We start from the raw sequence: 19470 nt of genomic DNA, 5'->3' as shown, positions 1-19470 counted from the left end.
CTAAAAGTGGTACATCCTTGACCTGCATAGCTACACCTGTAGCCTACATGGCATAAAAGCCTATGCCATAGCAGTAGATGTTAGCCTACACTGTCTGACATCTCTTGTGATCAGGCAGAGCAAACACAGAGAAGACAAAGCATTTTAATAAAAAGTATCAGTCAGACACAAGGCTGGCTAGAGCAGACAGAGTAGAGCAGTAAGCCTACAGATTCAAGTGTGTTTACAAAAAAAGATCTTTGCTAGCCATTCATTATCTTCAGGCTGGCTGATTCATTTTTATTGCTTGAATCATTATGCACACATTATTATACATTTTATACAAGAGTGCAAATTAAAATATGAACATCTTATCCAGTCTTTTGCTAAAACATTCCCAAAAAAGAGATTGTTCCAATCAGAGAGGAACTTGCTAGTCATATAACATTGTTCTGCCCATTCTCAGAGGAGAATAGTAAAACATTAAACGTGAATTTGTGTTTTGTTTTGAGGTGTACAGAACCACAGTCCATCAACAACATGGGGAAAAGTGTGGATACACCAAAAAGTTAAGGCCTGAGTTAGTGAAAAGCTGTGAAAATGTCCACTCGTACCCAATCATTAGCACTGAGTCAATTCAGAGGTGAATGTTAACTTCGCTGTGTGTTCCGTCTCCGTCGAGCGTGCTTTCGTTGCCGTCCGAGAGGAAGCCACTGCCCATGTAACGCAGCTGCCGCTCGAGCACGGTCAGCCTCTGCTTCAGCCGCTGCTGCGTGGCCGTGTACTCGCTGTGGAGCCGGGCGAAGCGTGTCTGCAGCGTGTCCAGTGCCGTCTCCAGACGCTCCACCTTCTCCTCCACCTCCTCCGCGCCCAGACCCCCACTCAGCTCCTCCAGCAGGCCTTCCTTCTGCAGGATCTCGCGGCCGCGCTCCTCCAGGACTTTCTTGGCGTCGGGGTACTCCATGACGGCCTCCATCAGGTCGTCCTTGGACAGACAGAAGAGGTCAGAGTAGCCGATGCTGCGGATGTTGGCCGTCCTGCGGTTGCCCATCTTGCTCCCGCGGATGTTGAGGATGCTGATTTCGCCGAAGCAGCTGCCAGAGGTCAGGAGGGCGTATTGCGTCATGCCATCGTCTGCCACCACCGCCAGACGTCCCTCTTTGATGATGTACATCTCTTTGCCGATGTCGCCCTTGCGGCAGATGTAGTCCCCCGGGCTGAAGACCTGGGGCCGCAACTTGAGGACCAGCTCGACTAGCAGGCCCGCTTCGCAATCCTGGAAGATGCGCACCTTCTTCAGTGTGTCCAGGTGCACGTTGATGGCGATCTCGGCCCGCAGCTTGTTGGGCAGATTTTTCAGCACCTCCTGCTCATCCACAGTCTTCTTATTGGTCCACAAGTAGTCAAACCACTTGATGACACGGGCCTCGAGCTCCTTGCTGACCTTGCGGAACTGCATGTAATGCTTGATTGCGTCGATGCGTGCCTGGAACTCCGCTCGCGTGGCGTTCATGTTGGAGATCATGGAGCCAACGTTACCGACAATCGTGGCAAATATAAGAACCCCTACGAGGAAATCAAAGACGACAAAAAGGTACTCCTCATCGCGGACTGGGGCAGGCATCTCACCGATGGTCGTGAGTGTCAGGGTGGACCAGTAGAGACAGTAGACGTAACACCGGGTCAGGGTCCCAAACTCTGGGTCTGAGATGTTTGGGTACACCCACTGGTCTGACCCGAAGCCCAGCGACTTCGAGATGGCAAAGTAGATGCAGGCATTCCAGTGGATGATGACCAGGATGTAGAGCACCAGATTGCAGATGCGGAACATGTTGGGGTAATTTGTGCGTGTCTCCGTGCGGTCGAAGAACTCAAACATGCGCGAGAATCGCGCCAGCCGGTTGAAGCGAAGGAGAGGGGTGTGGATCCCCAATGCGATATACGCCAGGTCTGTTGGAAGGATGGAGACCACGTCCAATTTAAACTGCATAGTGCGCACATAGCGGTCCCTCAGCTTGGTGAGGTCCTTAACAAGCAAACCCTGCTCCAGGAATCCTATCATTTGGGATCAAAAAGAAGGTCATAATTGATATGGGAAAATAACAATCTCTATAAAGCAACAGTATTGTAGTTATGTAATACTATACATTTATCTTCATGAAACTGCCGCAGTTCTACCTTATGCACATTTATTTGCCCTGTATAATTTGTCGCTGCAAGTTACTCTAAGACATTCGTGGCCTACTCAGTGCTTTGTTTAGTGAGACACCCAGCCTAACAGCCAGCTTACACTGGGAGTGCAACTGAAACAGAAGCTCACCCACAGAGCTAAAAAATAGTTGGAAGACTGGTCTAATGTTTTCAAATGTGCTCACCGCTATCACATGTGGTGTAGTCAGTTCCATTGATTGTGGAAGCTAATTGTTGCAATATACTCTTCACAAATAGAATGCTTTAGTCGCCCAGTTGCACCCAGTGTAGTTTGGCGTAAGTGCCCCATACATGCATGACATTTTGTTACATAAAAGAATAGCTCCTTGGTGCTGTCCAGATCTCATCACCTATCGGTGTCTTTGTATAATGGTAAAATGAAAAGCTTGAGGGTACGTGAGACCATACTCTCCCTCACTAGTGCCTTCGTACCTGTGCGTAGCCTCACACACACATCCAGTATGTAGATGGCATCTGAGACATAGTCCATCACCAGCCACAGGATGAAGTTGTTGGTTTGGAGCTGATCAAAGCAGGCCCTGTGACAGGAGAGGGGACAGTCTGAGTGGAGAGTGGAAGGGAAGGTGTGCCACAGTAAAAGCTTTGGAAAAGCTCTCCTGCATTTGCATAAATCATCATCTAAATAGGGAGCCAGAATTAGACACGAGAAACAGATTAGATCACTCAGTGTGTGAGTGTGAGTGAGTGTGTGTGTGCGTGTGTGTGTGTGGGTGTGTGCGTGCATGCGTGTGTGCGTGTGTTTTCCCCAGACATCTCTCATTGCTGAGCATGCCAGAGATAAGAGAAAGAGAGTGAGTGAGAGAGCAGATGTTGTATTTACGTCACTTTTAAATGCCTTGTGTTGGGTGAATGATACACCTGATCACACAAGATGTGCTCACAATACATCAGACTGAATACAGAGCCAGAATAAATGTTATATACATAGGATCCACTGAGTGATGATCCTTATATCAATCAAAATGACATGAAAATGTTGAAAACATGAAAAAGATTCTTTTTTAGAAAACTTCTGAATTAGATTTTTTTTTAATTGAACTTTGTTCAATATTATATTAGTGGTTTTAAATGATTGCATATAAATGTACTGCAACATACTGTATGTTTGTTGAAAGCATAGGCCATGCAGGATGAATGCAGCACCATAAATGATCTTGCCTTACTCTACCTGACCACTAGGAGGCACCAGTTGTAAAGCACAGCAGCAGCAATAACAAAGACCCAGCGGTAATACAGATCATCTGCAGGGGCTATGACGAAAACATCTGACTTTTTCCTGTGTGGAGGGATAAAAGGATCACAGGCTTAGCAGGTTATCTCAGGACGGACACTACTCATAATTTGATATTGGTGCTTCATGTTTAAAAAGCAGTGTTCACCTTTTTATTTTCAGGCATTATTCTTAGGCCTATCTCTGCTTCATATTGTCTGATGTTTTTTTTAAGTTTTTTTTAAAACATCAATCATTCAACTGTGTCCCATGTTTGCACAAAGAGCCGTATAGGCTACACTGTATATTATTATTTTTTTGGGGCTTTTTATGATTAGCTGCATACATTTAATGTATAATGTGCTCTTTTCTTGTCAGATAACTCTCTGCATTAACCAGAGCTGCTGCTTTCAGTTGTGTATGTCTGTGAGTGCACTTGAGCGCTATGGCAGACAGATGGTGTACTCATCCACTCTTATCAAGACTGCACAGCTGTGCCCACGCCAAGGTCCACTTGGCTGTTCTAGTGGCAGCCAGGCTACCATTGCCGTATTACCTCACTAAGCATATGGATTGCCTTTGCAGGTCAGTATAGGCGGATCGGAGGCGAACAAGAGCCATAACCATAACCACAACCATAAACTGCCGAGGTGAATGGTGTATTTGTAGAATTGGAGGGAAAGCCAGCTTTGGTATAGCTTTTACATCAGTGTTCAAAATCATAATAAGCTCTCTTAAAATCTAAAACCTCTTCATAGGCCTACTGTGTGTTCTCGTCTAAAATAGCATGTCATGTCTCCCCCCCCCCCCAGACCTGGACCCCTCTGTCATGTCAAGATTCCACCTTCTGGAGTTTGTTGAAATCCCTTTGAATCCCATTGAAAAGGAATGCAAACATGACTATGTCTATACATCCTCTGCCCCCCCCCCTAACTTCAGGAGGTATTGTTTATCAAATATCAAATGATGTTATAACTGTTAGCATTTAAATTCAGGCCACATTCTACCTGGGTTGTGTCTACATATATGTTCATTCATAGACATCTTTAGTAACTATTCAACATAATGCCCTGTAATGCTAGCAGTGCAGACATGGATGTGATGGGGTGGTACCCACTTGACACGGACGTTGTTGCTGTGTGTGCCGTCTGGGTCGGGTCCGGTGGTACTGATCCGGCTGGGGGCCATGTGGAGCTCAGGGCCCCTGAAGCGCTCCAGGAAGGAGTCCGGCCGCTCCTCCTCCTCATGGAGACTCTTATGCGCCCAGTCTCGCAGCGTCACCACCATACTCACCAACCTGAGGGACAGAGAGAGGGAGAGAGAGAGAGATAAAGGAGGAGGAGGAGGATGAGAGGGAAAGGGGGATACAGACATAGAGATGCAATGATCATGTGAGGTTGGGACTCCAAGAGCTAAGAACAGTGTGGAATACAAGACTATCTTGTACTTGCAGTGAATACACACAAATGAATGTGATCTGGAAGTGAGACAGCAGTGTATGTGTCTAACTACTCATCTGTCTTAAGACAATAACAGTCACAGGGCAGAATTTGGGGCAATCTCTCAAAAGCTTTTCTGTCAAACCCGCTGACAATGAACGCAATCGTTTGTTTATAGTGGTAATGAATGCAATCATTTGTTTATAGTGGCAATGAATGCAATCGTTTGTTTATAGTGGTAAGTTGTCCTCACCTGGACAGTGCTCCTCGTCCACGGAAGGAGTTTTGGGAATGCAGACCCCGAGGCTCAATGACACCAACCCTCTGGAGCTCTGAGGAGGTGTCATCAAACACAGAGGGCCTGCTGCTGTGTCACACACACACACACACACACACACATACACACACACACACACACACACACACACATACACACCCAGCAAATACACAGATACAGCATGCACAGAAACACACCCCACAAACAGATACACCAGGTGAGTTCAGTGGCCAGTAATCATCTGATCACATGTGCTTTGTGTGTGTGCGTGTGTAATGATGTCCTGTCCAGCATTTTGATCACATGTGTGTGTGAGTGTGTGTAATGTCATCATGTCCAGCATCCCTCACCGACTCATTATGCTCTCCGCCCTGTCAGACTCCTCCTCCATGCACGTCTTCACTGACAGCCTGTGGACCGCCAGGTCTGCACTCTCCACCAGCACCTGACCTGTCATCTCTTACCTAAATGCACACACACACACACACACACACACACACACACACACACACACACAGAGGGTCATGTGAAAAAAAGAAATAGATACATCAACATCATCAGCACTTTTTCTATTTATTCATTCAATGATAATATTAGATAAAAGACATGCACTTAGCATCACAGAAGACCTAACCATCTTCTCATGTGTGAGTCCCATAGTGTTGAAGCATAGGATAAATAGATGCTATGCCTGTGTTGTTCTGATATTGGTGTTGAAGCATTGGAGAAATGTATGCTATGCCTGTGTTGTTCTGATATTAGGGAACCACAGCTGGCATTGTTAATGCAAACCTCCTGCAGGCAAAATAACCGGCTGTCTACACAACTGTGAAGTAAACAGAGCCATTAAAGTTTAAATGAGCTGAAATGCACTAAACACTCCATTTAAACAGATGGATTTTTACACACTCATCTCTGCTGAGTAATTATGCACAGCAGCTCTAATAGAGGTCACCATTCAAAGGTCATTAGTCATAACAGCAACGTGCAGATCATACAGGAGAGATGGATGCTTGATAGGTATGGAGTCTATATGCCGCTGTGTGTCCCTGGGTAAAGGTCATCCAGCAAAAAACCCTGGCTTTTACTGAGAAGTTGCTGTCACCGTGGCGACGTGTCACGTTGGCTTCCATGGCAACCACGGCATTGTGGTAGTGATAATAGGCCCACAATTCCTAGCAGTAAGAGAGTGGGTCGTGCTGACAAGTACCTGGCTCAGGGAGAGGGAAAGTGAAATGACATCTCTCTCTGTCTCTGTCTCTCACTCTCTCTCTCTTTCTCTCTCTCTCTTTCTCCCTCCATCTTTCTTTCAAGCACCTTACACACACTACCCACACACACCATGTGTCTCGCGACCTTCAGTGCTTTCAGTGTATTCAAGAGCGCTTCCTTGAAGCGTTGTGTGAATCATGTAAAGAGACGAAGTTACATACATTTCTCTCTCTCACTTAGCATAGGCCCATTGAGCACAGATCTCATCTGAAGACATTAGCTCAGGTTGAGGACAGTCAACAAAACATAGTGGGGATCTATGGATACAGCTCTGGCTTAGCCTGTGAAAGTACTATCAGTATAAAAATGTATGAATTATGTGAAAACTGCTGTAAATAAATGCATATTAAATCCACTTGTCAGAGGTGCACATTTTATCTTGTTAATTGGACTCCCTTCTGAGGATTATCGTACATCACGCTTTGGGACCCAAAATACATTGGCTTGACAGCAAAATGAAGACTGGGACATTAAAAGAGGACCAATAACAGGCAACTTCAAATATTAGCCTAGGATAGTTTGAAGAATATAACCAATATATAAGCAAATGTTAGATAATACGTAACATTTTGAGAGACTGGGCATTCATGAAGAGTCATAAGTAATGCTTTGATCGATAAAACTGACAGCGGTAGTTTTGTGATAAAACTGAAACTACAAGTAGCTACAGTGACACTGAATTATCAAACAACTTCTATCTATTCAGTAAAAATAGATAGATACTTTATTGATCCCCATGGGGAAATTCAAGGAAATTTATAAATATCATATTAATAAATGACTAACATCTCACCTTACTATGCTGATTCCTTCTTGAATGTTGGTATAAATCTGGCTCAAAACTCTGACACATGGACAAAAATCCACATGATTGTTTCGTACTTTAGAGCATCAAGGTCTCTGTAGAAAGTCCCCATGACTGACAAGGTCCTTTTCTCTTCGTTTTTCATTCTTGTTTCAAAAATATCTGCTGTTTTGGAATCAATTCTGGTTGTTAACAATCCACAAGTAAATAATTAAATATAATCAGTGTTGTCTTCCATCCATAGGAACACAACCGATTCAAATCTTCCTATGAAAGACATATGTCGGTGTGTGTGTGTGTGTGTGTGAGGGAGAGAGAGAGATAGAAAGAGCGAGAGAATAATGAAATGGGAGGGAGGGAGCGAGGGAGGGAGGGAGAGAAGATGAGACGAGAGGTAGGAGAGGGGAGGACTAGAGAGGAGGATTATTACCCTGAAACTCCTGGGAGCCCTCATCTCTCCCTTACCGACATAAACCTCAATCGCTTTACTTTGAGGCACTCCAAACCTCAACACCAAACTACCCCACGCCACACACACACACGCACACACTCACTCATGTCCCTATGTTTGTTCACACATGGCGGGGTCTGAAGCATCCCTCCAGTCCGTACTCACGAGGAGAGTGCCGGACGCCACACAGCGCTCTAGTAGCCTTTTGTGCGGCCAGCAGAGGCTCATCATTATGCACTGAGGGTCCTTGTCCCTTTGAAGAGCTCTGATTGCATACAGCACACACACACACACACACACACACACACACGGGGAGGGTTTATTCTCTTGTGCAGACCACCTCATAGCATACAGCCATCACTCTAGAACACTGGAAGGAAGATGGATGGACATACACACACATAACACACACACACACACACACACACACACACACACACACACACACAAACACAACGCACACACACACACACACACATAACACACAAACACATACACAACACACACACACATAACACACATACACAACACACACACACACACACACACAGACAACACACACCCTGCGGTCTCAGTTAGTTTACAGCCTAGTTCTCCAGGGATGGTGAAAGGGATCAAGAGCAGCGCTCTCTCCCACAGGGAGCCCAGACCCGTGTTGTTTGGGAAGGGAAGGGTATGGAGATTAGGAAGGGAAGGGTATGGAGATTAGGTCAGGCAAGCTGCTGCTGCTGTTCTTGGCAAGACTTAAGGATCTGTGCAAGGGTGAGACAAGAGGCTCTCATGCTCCTCTCCTCATCAAAGGAGCATCCAGGGAATGATGGTGGGTTTTGGAGTGTGTGTGTGTGTGTGTGTGTGTGTGTGTTGGGTGTGTGTGAAAAGCGAGGGGGGTCTGGCTGTGGAGCTTTAGGAGGTGGTGGATGGGGAAAGGAGTCCCCCCCCCCCCCCCCAACACACACATCTGCGTTCTGAATCATATGCTTATGCATACACTAGACACAAACTCACAGGGTTGGCATTGGCTTGTTTGAGTGAAGAGAGGGACACACACACACACACATCTGCGTTTTGAATATGCTTATGCATACATTGGACACAAACTCATAGGATTGGCATTGGCTTGTTTGAGTGAAGAGAGACACACACACACACGCAGAGTCCCTGATTACAGATGTGATTAGGAGAGAGGACATGAGAGTGAGTGGGGGCAGGGATGATGGCGGGGGGGTTGAATGAACACTACAATCAGCCGAGAGTAGCGGGGAGGTTAAAATAACACAAAACTAGACAGAGCGGCAGACCTTTTGAACTCACTGTTTTTACATTTAATTTATATAGTATATTTAGTATTTCGTTTTGTTAGTTTTTCTTATCTCCTACTGTCTCTATTGTACAGTGGAGTTTGGTTATATGTTTATACTTATACTTATGTTTACCATTTCTGCTGTAAGTGAATGTTGTGCGTGATGTCTGTATGCTACTGAGACCCCCTGAATTTCCCCTTGGGGATCAATAAAGTATCTATCTATCTATCTATCTATCAGAATGCATGTATTCATTATGCATATCTGTTTATGTACAATGCATATCTGTTTATGTATACATTATCTGTTTATGTATACATTATACATATCTGTTTATGTGCCAGAGAGAGGGGGAAGAACACCCAGTGACGCCACACCCAGTCTATTGTGCCAATTTAACTAACGTTGTGTTGATCTAACCCAGCATTTTGGGTTAGAATCATACCAAATCTGCTGGATTAAAAAATGTACCCAGACCATTGGGTTAGGATAACTCAATGTGGTGTTATATTTGGGGTATTTTTAACCCAAAATTTTTTAGAGTGTGTATATTCTCTAGGGTACTGCGCAGTATTCATGCTGTCTAGCCCACTCTCCACTTGAATTCATATTCATAAGTAGACACATCCATGCAAGCAGCTTTAATATGTTAATCCCCATATTGTTCACATACATCACCAACACACACACCTTCCCTCCTATACATACTTTTCATCCCTCACGTACTCACACTTTCTAATATGTATTCATTAGCCCTACAACCTCAGACACACACACACACACACACTCACGCTATCACTCATCTCTCTCTGTCACACACACACATATATAAATCACCTCACATACTCACACTTTCTAATATGTATTCATTAACCCACACACACCCACACAAAGCCAGACAAGACAGCCATTTCTATGAACAGCATTGGGTGCTTTATTTTCTGCAGTTGGATCTTCATTCTAGACAATGTACACAACAAACAACGCACTGGTTTTGGTTTGAAATCCGTCTGTCCAGACAACATGCTGCAGTGAGGCCCAACTCTTCCAGTTTACACCCCCCCACCCCCATGTTTGCTTTTACTCGCGCTGCTGGAACTAAAGTGGACACTGACCTGACAGCACGTCTGTGCTGGCCACCAGCTCTGTGCTAGAGCTCCTTGCCCTATTTTTGACTTCACTTTTCACAGAACAGTCAATTGGTCACTTAAAGCTTGTGTTTGTTTTTCTTCCTCAGCATCCATGGAGTGTGTTATTTTAAATAATATGCACAGTAAAAAAAAAGATTGTTCATGCATAGTTTTCATTTGGACCATCCATCTTTCTGCAAAATGCTTTTTTTCTCAGTATATATGGACATATGACAAACTAAAATGAGTTCAGATATTATGGAATGTTTAAAGCTTCTACCAGTACAGACTGTACGAATGAATGCATGTATGTATGTATGTATGTATGTATTTGTACACAAGATATGTACGTATATATTTATATATATATATAAAACACTAGGAAAATAAGCATGAAGATTCAATGGTCCCATCCAAAAAGCCATCAGTGTTACTGCAAGCGGGAGCAATCCTGCCCGTAGCCAGTTCCCTCACGCTTCCTTCCCAAGAGTGGTCCGACATAACACCCCTCCACACCACGCAAGTCCACAATAACAAATATGCAAATAAAAAAATATACATTGCAGTGTTTTTTTTGTTTTTTGACATGGCTTGAATCCAAAATGCAGATATGTTTAGGTATGTTGCTGAATTATTTTGCATGTGTTTCATTGTCTTATTCTATTGTACCTTCGAAGCAAACCATAATCTGTTGGGCGACAAAAAAATAAACGTCCTGCTCCATCTATAACCCACCTCTCTCAAACCCCTCCCTTAAACATTCTTCTATTGCCAAACATTTAAATGTTATCTCTTTGCCATTAGATTTGCCTTTTCTTATTTTATTAATATGGCTGTGTTAACTCAATTTGTTTTCCTTTTAAACCAAAAGCCTTTTAACCAGCAAACGGCTTGTAGGTGGTGAAGGCGAGGGCTTTGATTGGCTGGCGTGGTCGGGGAGGGTTACGCTCTCTTCATGCCCCGCCCCATAAGGCAAGCGAACACGGTCATCACCATCTTGGGCTTCACCTCCACCAGGTCCTCCGGCAGGGCGTAGACACGAGCGCCAATCTTCCTGGCCATTGATACAGCATACCTGTGGACACAAGCGGCAGGATTACTAATCGATAACAGTATCATAGACCGGTAAAAGATGACTAATCAATAACAATATAATATATAGGCTGGTGAAAGATGACTAATCAATAACAGTATAATATATAAACTGGTGAAAGATGACTAATCAATAACAGTATAATATATAGGCTGGTGAAAGATGACTAATCAATAACAGTATAATATATAGGCTGGTGAAAGATGACTAATTAATAACAGTAGAATGTCAAAATAGTGTCCCAGACATTCCAACACAATCGTAGCCAATCAACTCAAGTGTTCCAGGAGCACAAGAGAGAAGTATCATTTGATTGGCTGATGAGCTCAAAAATCACAAACATGTCTCAAAACCGAATCATGGCCTGCATCTTCATCAACTCTGAACATCAATACAGCTAATGGACTATTTCATTTTAAAAATCCATTTCTAAATTCACTCTTTTAATTTCATCACCCTACTGACAGCATAAGAGATTACGAAACCCCCGCTGGGATGATCTGAGCCCTATAGAATTACTGCAAAAGGGATTTCACACCATCTATTAATCCGGCGCACGGCAGCATGGTGTTGTCATGGTGAAAAATGGATCAAATAAAAAGATAATCCCGTCAGCCATAGTGCTCCTTCAGCAAAGGTGGACGTGAGGCGAGAACAGCCTGCTCGCTCAGGAAGCCAATATCCTTAGGCTAGTATTTTATGTTTGGGAAATGGAAGCATGAGTGGTAGTAGCATAGATCTACTTTTGTTTGTCCTTTTGTTTGTCATTTTGATGTTGAATTGGGAGCATAAATGGGTCTGGGATCTGTGTAAACTACGGAAAGCCAGAGGGGTCAAGCTGTGACTGTTCCTGGCAGCCCCATTTCCTCATTATCCTGCAGTAACTGGTTTAACCAGCCTGCTGGAGATGTCACTGTGCCCTCAGTGCAGTTGAAGGGTGAAAGCAGGGTCACTGAAATGCAGAGGACGAAAACCTGACTACTGAACTACTGGACTACTGACTACTGAACTCTGAACCTTCTGGTACTTTCCATCTTTGATAGAGTCCTACTGCTGTGCTAGCCTGACCTTTAGAGCACCAATGACCATCCAACAAATATGCTTAGAGTCGAACGGGCAGTGGTGGGTCCTGGCTGTTTGGATATACTGCGTGGCACGTACTTGGCATTCTCCTGCTTGTCCTGGTCAGACAGGGTGCCCGTCTTAACCAGGTCGTAGCTCACGCTTCCGGGCTGAATGGCATCAATCAGGTCCAGCACGGGCAGACTGGTGCTGATCTCCTTGTCCTGCAGAAAGACACGGTTTGGGTTTGGGGTTTAGGGATGGCCATTAGGTCAGCAAGCTACACAGGGTGGCCAGGGCTCCGTCAGTTTGTTCAGACTGAGAGACCATCAACACACCAGTGCAAATGAAAACTTTCATCAGACAGCAATGCTGTGTGTGTGTGTCTGTGTGTGTGTGTGTGTGTGTGTGTATGTGTGTGTCTATGTCTGTGTGTCTGTGTGTGTATGTGTGCGCATGGGTGTGCATGTTAAGTAAGTGTGTGTGTGCGTTGTGTGGTGTGTGTGTGTGTACATGCGTAAGTGTGTGTGTGTGTGTGTGTGTGTGTATGTCTGTGTGTCTGTGTGCGCATGTGTGTGCATAAGTGTGTGTGTGGTGTGTGTGTGGTGTGTGTGTGGTGTGTGTGTGTGTGTGTGTGTGTGTGTGTGTGTGTGTACATGCGTAAGTGAGTGTGCGTGTCTGTCTGTGTCTGAGTGATTGAGAGTTTCAGTGAGTGAGGGTGGGTGAGTGAGAGTGAGAGAGAGTGAGCATGTGTAATGCATCAAACAAAGAAATCCAAGAGCCGAACCTTGAAGCTTGAGATTTTGGTGGATTTGCCAGCCTCCAACAGAACCTTGTTTACCCAGTTGACAATGATGTCATCATTGGCCTTCTCGCCATCTCCCAGGTCCTCTAATACATTCAGAGTGTATCTGAGAACACACACACACACACACACACACACACACACACACAGCAGATGACATCACTACTTTCACTTGTCCTAAATCAGGTCACTGCATAGGAATGCTCGTAAAAGTTTTAATGCCTGTGAACACAATGGCTCTCCGTAAAAGAATTCTCTCCCAAATCCTTCTCTATAGAAATTGAACTGACGAATGAAATACAGATGAATAATCAAAGGCTCACACTGTACCCTACCCACTGTACCCTACCCTATCTACCCAACATGCAAAACAGACCCACAGTGAAGAGCTTCATAGCACGCTGGCATTGGATATGATTTTTTATGCTTTTATTACATCACACCCTCCCATAAATGGAAATTGAATGACTGCGGTCAACAAATAGCTCTTTGTGACCACAGTTGCAATCATTTAGAGACTACAGGTACTAAATATAAACTCGAGCCGAAGGCGTGTTTGTTGTTCGCCCCGGCCGAACAGGAAGTGGTGGTGATGACATACCTTCTCATGAGCTGCCACACCAGTGCCAGGGTGAGGGTGGGGTTGCCGTCGTTCAGGTCCTGCCCACCGATGCCCACCAGGGAGAACTTGGCCTTGGTCTTGCCCAGCTCCACTGCATAGTTACAGTTCTCTAGCTGGGGTGGGCACACAAGGCGGTTACCCATTAGCCAACCGCTCGTATAAAAAGAAACAGTACCAGACTTCTAAATCACTAAATCCATCAGAACACGTTTGATATTCAGACATGGCTTCTTAACTCTGCTCTTGATACGCTGCACTGAGGGAGAAAAAAGTGCCTAGAGATATCCAAGAGAACATCCAGTCCACTTCACATAGTAAACCACACCACACAAGTTTATCTTTCTCCTTATTCATTTGACTGATGTTTTTTACAGGGCCAGACTTCCTGCAGCATCTCCAGGTGAAGCACCTTGCACAAGCAAAGAGTCTGATCGCCATTACTTCTGACGCTCACCTTTTTCATGTTGGCCCCGAGCTTGGGATATGGTGGCTTGTTGACCTTGTTGTTCCAGTCCACTGGAACCTTGATCTGCTCATAGAGCTGCAGGATGACCAAGGCGTCCATGAGATCACTGCAGGGGGTCGGGGACACAGGGTCAGAGAGTCCACGTCACCATGCTTATTTTGGTCAATATCACGATTACTCAATGATTTTGGAAACATTATCCATTTCGATCATGTCGTTTTCATAATCGTTGGGAGTCAAAATTGGCATTTAACCAATTCATTTGATTAATTGCCTTTAACTAGATAAGTCCATTTGTGACAGACACACAGTGGTAAAGAGATGGGGGAGACCTTACCCATAGAGATGGTTGACATGAGGGTTCACTCCCAGTGAGTTCATCCAGTTCCTGAAGGTCCTCTCCTCTCTGGTCTCACCTGCAGCAGTGGAAGAAGAGCATCACAAATACAGTTGAAATATGGACCTCTGGTTCTTTACATTAACATAAAGCTGGATTTACATTCATCAGACACATAAGAAATGTTATAGAGCTTAATACTAGTTCGGACTGATTCATTATTTTGACTGAAATAAATTTTAGATGACTGCTGCGTCAGATATGATGCTGTCATTTTGTGAAACATCCACTAGAGGGTGTCTAGAATCTGTAGGTCATTTCCAGCATGGAAAGCTTTAGACTTCAGGAAATGTACATACATGTAGACACACCTACTCCCTTTAGCCACACTGTCCACAGTCCTACACACAAACACACACACACACACACACACACACACCTTCCAACATGCTCCAGTCGATGTCCTGGCCCTCTGGTTTGGTAAGGGAGGGGTACTTGTTGAACAGGTTGGCCACAAAGGCCAGGTTCAGTTTAGGGTTGCCGGCGACAACATCGGCAGGGGTGACGAACTGTCGGCAGCCGAGGCGGTCAGCCTGCTGCAGCATGCACTCTGCCCTCTTCAGATCGTCCTTCTCCTGCAACACAACGTTTGCTCTATTCATTAATATATTTTATTCACATCCACATGCCACCATGACACTCAATCTCACAGAGCACCTTACCTTACTATGCACAGAGAATCACAGGCTCAGTCCCTGCCTCAGTCATTGCAAGCGCCTCATGCTTAATCACCCCTAAGCACACTGTGTGGATACTGTTTTAGACTTGTTTTAGATTTAGTGTTATTTAGTATAATTTGTATTTTAGTATATTCTTTATCTTCTACTGTCCTTATTGCTTAGTTGTGTTTTTTATATTATATACTTTTATTACTTTTTCTGCTGTTAGTGCATGTTGTGTGTGATGTCTGTATGCTACTGAGACCTTGAATTTGCCCTTGGGGATCAATAAAGTATCTATCTATCTATCTATCTATCTATCTATCTATCTATCTATCTATCTATCTATCTACATGCATACAAACATACAACCGAGCTAAGGAGAAATACAAGGATGTCTATTGTGTGAACGCCTTCCTTATGCAACGCATTTTGCGCAATGCTACTTCAATCCAATGTGATTGCCCTGCAGGCAAGTCTGAACCAAAGATTTTAGAACAGAGCTCTGTTCTAGAATCTTTGGTCTGAACAGACAGGCCCACCACAAGGTGGCAGTAAAGAGTGTACACAGAGTGTATGGCAATGCTGCAGGTCCGTCACTTTTCCCCTCACGGGAATGGGATGGGCACTGAGCGTACGAAGCGTACACAACCTGGATACAATACTGAATTTCAGAAGCACTGTTTCAGAATAAAAGTCCCTCAAAACCAAGGTGCTTGGTCTGACTGGGCTCTGATCTAATAGTGATGGCCAACAGTCTGGCCTGACAGTCCAAACACAGGTACATCTGTCCAGGAACTCAAGGCCATGAAATGCCATACAAGGTGCGTGTGCGTGCGCACACACACACACACACACACACACACACACACACACACACACACACACACACACACACACACACACACACACACACACACACACACACACACAGCTTACCCCTTGTGTAGCTCTTGTAGAATGTTCTAATTATGAATTTTGAACATACTGTTTTTTAACTCTTTTGCTACCATCTGAAATATGTATTAAGGCTCATACTTGCGTCTGTCATAAACTGCAACCTGTACAGTATTTTAGCTCTGAATGTGTGTAATGGTTTGTGCCTGGGATGTGTTTGGGGAGGAAGGGAGACAGACAGAGACGGACAGACAGAGAGAGAGAGAGAGCCGGGATGCTGTGGCCCGCTCATTATACGGTCATCGTGCTGTCTGCAGTAAAATGAGGCCCTGCAGGCCTAATCCTTTCCTGAGCAGTGGGGACACACACATTTGCCTAAGCGCCGGCTACCGTCTGATTCAGCCGCGCAGACTAATCTAAGAGATACGCTGCAGATGCCCATCAGCCAGTGTGTAGCAATTACAGAGGACACTGTGTAGGGACACTGAACAATGGCCGCCGCCGCCTAATGTCAGATGAGAGATATGGAAAAGCTTCGTTTGACATGATGACCTAATGTCCATCTTTTGGTGATGAGTCAGATATGCTGATATATATATATATATCTCATTATTCTGACAAAGAATGTGAGAATAAGTGAAAGGCCCAAGAGGAATCTGCACTGGTCCTCATTATAGTTTACTTGTTGTCCTGTGGTAAATTCCTGCTAGCAACCATTAAGATTTTCCCCATAATTCTTCTTTTGGTAGGCTAACTTTTTGTATTCCCCATCTCCAATGATGGCGTTCCTGGTCAGGTCTAGGGTTCTATGGTGAGCGGTCCTACTGTCAGCATTCCTTACACACACACATCTGTTCCAAATAAGGCCTTTAATGTGACTGCAGTGTGTTTAGGGGTCATTATTTCTGCTGAAAGATGTTGTTGAATGTTTCCGCAGAAGACAGCATTTTGGGTCTCCCACAGCACTGTGTCCTTCTGTTGCCTGGTTTCCTGACCTTTCTAGAAGAGAGCTTGAACACCTCACCTTGAAAATCCAGTCTGACAAACTACAGATTCTTGGATACAAAATTTAATTGATTTGAATCTGAATTGACGTCTGTCGGTAAGTGTTGTTTTTAGTTTACCTTAAATCACCTTGTATCTGAAGTACATCCATATGTTCATCAAAATTAGCAATCAGCACACTGGTTTTGACGAGAACCTAAAGCTGAATCGGCTGTGCCTTTGGTAAACATAGACCGGAAAGATTTGAGTGCCCTTGGCAAGACGTACAGAATCAGAAACCAATATATGGTGAACCACTCATCTCTGATAAAATGTTACACCAATTCTGATTCTGAATTTCTAACCTCTTCTGAAGAGTAAAAACGTACTGCCAATATCAACTGAAGACCTCCAGAAATGACTAGCTATGGGCGTTGGGCTATAAACATGCCGTTTCTTATCAAAACACACCAGACCTTAATGTAAACGCTTACTGTTATTGCGAATTGAGATTGATGACATGTTTTATTGATATAAGCATAATGTTGAACTGTCCGTCAGGACTCGTAGCAAACAAAATAACAAACGTATAGCACTGGCACCATCCCCCCTGCCTCACCCAGTGTGTGTTGGTCAGATAACACACAACGCTTCATATCACAGGAAGGGCCACACAAACACTTATTCATCCCCAAACCATACAAAAGCACAGAACTGTTTGACGACACAAGAAACAAAGAGGGAGGAGGACTGGAAATGCCTCAGGCTTTTAGGGGTAATAGTGTTGACAGCAATGTGACCTAAGCATGACCATTGCAAATTGGGGGGGGGGGGGATGGTCACGTCCCTCCTGACAGTTGGCACAGGCGCTGGCCCCTGGGGGAGAGGTTAAACACACACACACAGAATAGGTGCGCGCGCGCGCGCGCACACACACACACACACACACACACACACACACACACACACACACACACACACACACACACACACACACACACACACACACACACACACACACACACACACACACACACACACACACACACACACACACACACACACACACACACACACACACACACACACACACACACACACACACACACACACACACACACACACACACACACACACACACACACACACACACACACACACACACAGCCTAGGCATTGTCCCTCTCTGCATTTCTGACTCCCTACATCAGTGGGCAGCCCAGGTGGGAGCTGTCTAGAGGGTGGACTCTACCCCCACACCACTACCGCTGTACACTGCAGGCCCCTGCAAGCACAGCACCATTACCCAACCCACCAACACTAAACAGGGATTACCCAACACACCAACACTAAACAGGGATTATCCAACCCACCAACACTAAACAGGGATTACCCAACCCACCAACACTAAACAGGGATTACCCAACCCACCAACACTAAACAGGGTGAGGTGGCCATTCTGACACCATTATCCAACCAACCAACACTAAACAGGGTGAGGGGGCCATTCTGACACCATTATCCAACCCACCAACATTAAACAGGGTGAGGGGGCCATTCTGACACCATTATCCAACCCACCAACATTAAACAGGGTGAGGGGGTCATTCTGACACCATTAATACTCCGTTGTTACTTTCAGCAGTCATACTGAGCACTGTGGGAGAAGGGGAGAGGTCTGCCAGTGAAAATGCCAAGCTGGGTGTTTGGAAAATAATGAAGCACAGGGAGATTGACCCGCTGCTGGATCTAATGGCACTGCTATGAATGACTCAAGCGTTATTAGAACCACACACACACACACACACACACACACACACGCACGCACGCACGCACGCTTTTTAAAGGATTTCAGAGGCATTAGTGCAGGCCCTGCCCACCACGTCCTTATGTTCCATGACTGGTTTCTGAGAAACAGTTGCACTGCATCTGTTGCAGTGTGCCAAATGCTCACTCCCTCCCAACACAGGCTGCTCACACACACACACACACACACACACACACACACACACACACACACACACACACACACACACACACACACACACACACACACACACACACACACACACACACACAGGAACTTAATTAAGCACTGAACCTGTTTGACAAATGTACGTGGCCTCTGCTTACTACTCCTGTCACACACACACACACACACACACACACACACACACACACACACAGGAACTTAATTCAGCACTGAACCTGTTTGACAAATGTACGTGGCCTCTGCTTACTACTCCTGTCACACACACACACACACACACACAAACACACAAACACACACACACACAAACAAACACACACACACACAAACAAACACACACACACAGTCACTGGTGATGTATGGAGCTATTCTCTAATGTTTCTCCTGATGTTTCCATGAG

General features: G+C 44.9%; 2 protein-coding genes across 2 annotated transcripts in view; both read right to left on the bottom strand.

Annotated features, from left to right (window-relative positions):
- Nucleotides 1–616: 616 nt before the first annotated feature.
- Nucleotides 617–5594, bottom strand: cnga2a (cyclic nucleotide gated channel subunit alpha 2a). The gene is made up of 6 exons (XM_076291682.1): nt 5488–5594; nt 5114–5224; nt 4539–4718; nt 3380–3487; nt 2623–2729; nt 617–2034 (listed from the first exon to the last, which is right to left on the bottom strand). Exons 1-6 carry the CDS (start codon nt 5592–5594, stop codon nt 617–619), a joined length of 2031 nt encoding a protein of 676 aa, XP_076147797.1.
- Nucleotides 5595–9876: 4282 nt separating this feature from the next.
- Nucleotides 9877–19470, bottom strand: part of pls3 (plastin 3 (T isoform)) — a 33915-nt gene continuing 24321 nt past the window's right edge. The window contains exons 10-16 of the mRNA XM_076291681.1: nt 14921–15116; nt 14482–14560; nt 14133–14250; nt 13658–13791; nt 13039–13162; nt 12351–12475; nt 9877–11171 (exon numbers count right to left, since the gene is read on the bottom strand). Coding sequence (XP_076147796.1) covers nt 11039–11171; nt 12351–12475; nt 13039–13162; nt 13658–13791; nt 14133–14250; nt 14482–14560; nt 14921–15116 — 909 coding nt within the window. The 3' untranslated portion in view covers nt 9877–11038. The remainder of the gene's footprint in view (nt 11172–12350; nt 12476–13038; nt 13163–13657; nt 13792–14132; nt 14251–14481; nt 14561–14920; nt 15117–19470) is intronic.

Source organism: Alosa pseudoharengus, unplaced genomic scaffold, assembly GCF_046254945.1.
Source record: "Alosa pseudoharengus isolate Yale_2024_CS ecotype anadromous, Long Island Sound unplaced genomic scaffold, YU_APseudo_1.1 YU_APseudo_1.1_scf_19, whole genome shotgun sequence".
NCBI classification, from domain to species: Eukaryota; Metazoa; Chordata; class Actinopteri; order Clupeiformes; family Clupeidae; genus Alosa; species Alosa pseudoharengus.
The sequence above is the reverse complement of the archived record's forward strand: the minus strand, read 5'-3'. Positions and strand labels throughout refer to the sequence as shown.

Excerpts from the sequence above, each read along its gene's own strand:
- cnga2a (XM_076291682.1), bottom strand. The coding sequence starts at position 5,594 with ATGACAGGTCAGGTGCTGGTGGAGAGTGCAGACCTGGCGGTCCACAGG. Across the intron at positions 2,730-3,379 it reads TGGTGCCTCCTAGTGGTCAG|GGCCTGCTTTGATCAGCTCC; the intron begins GTAGAGTAAGGC and ends CTCCTGTCACAG. Across the intron at positions 2,035-2,622 it reads GTGTGTGAGGCTACGCACAG|GATTCCTGGAGCAGGGTTTG; the intron begins GTACGAAGGCAC and ends CCCAAATGATAG.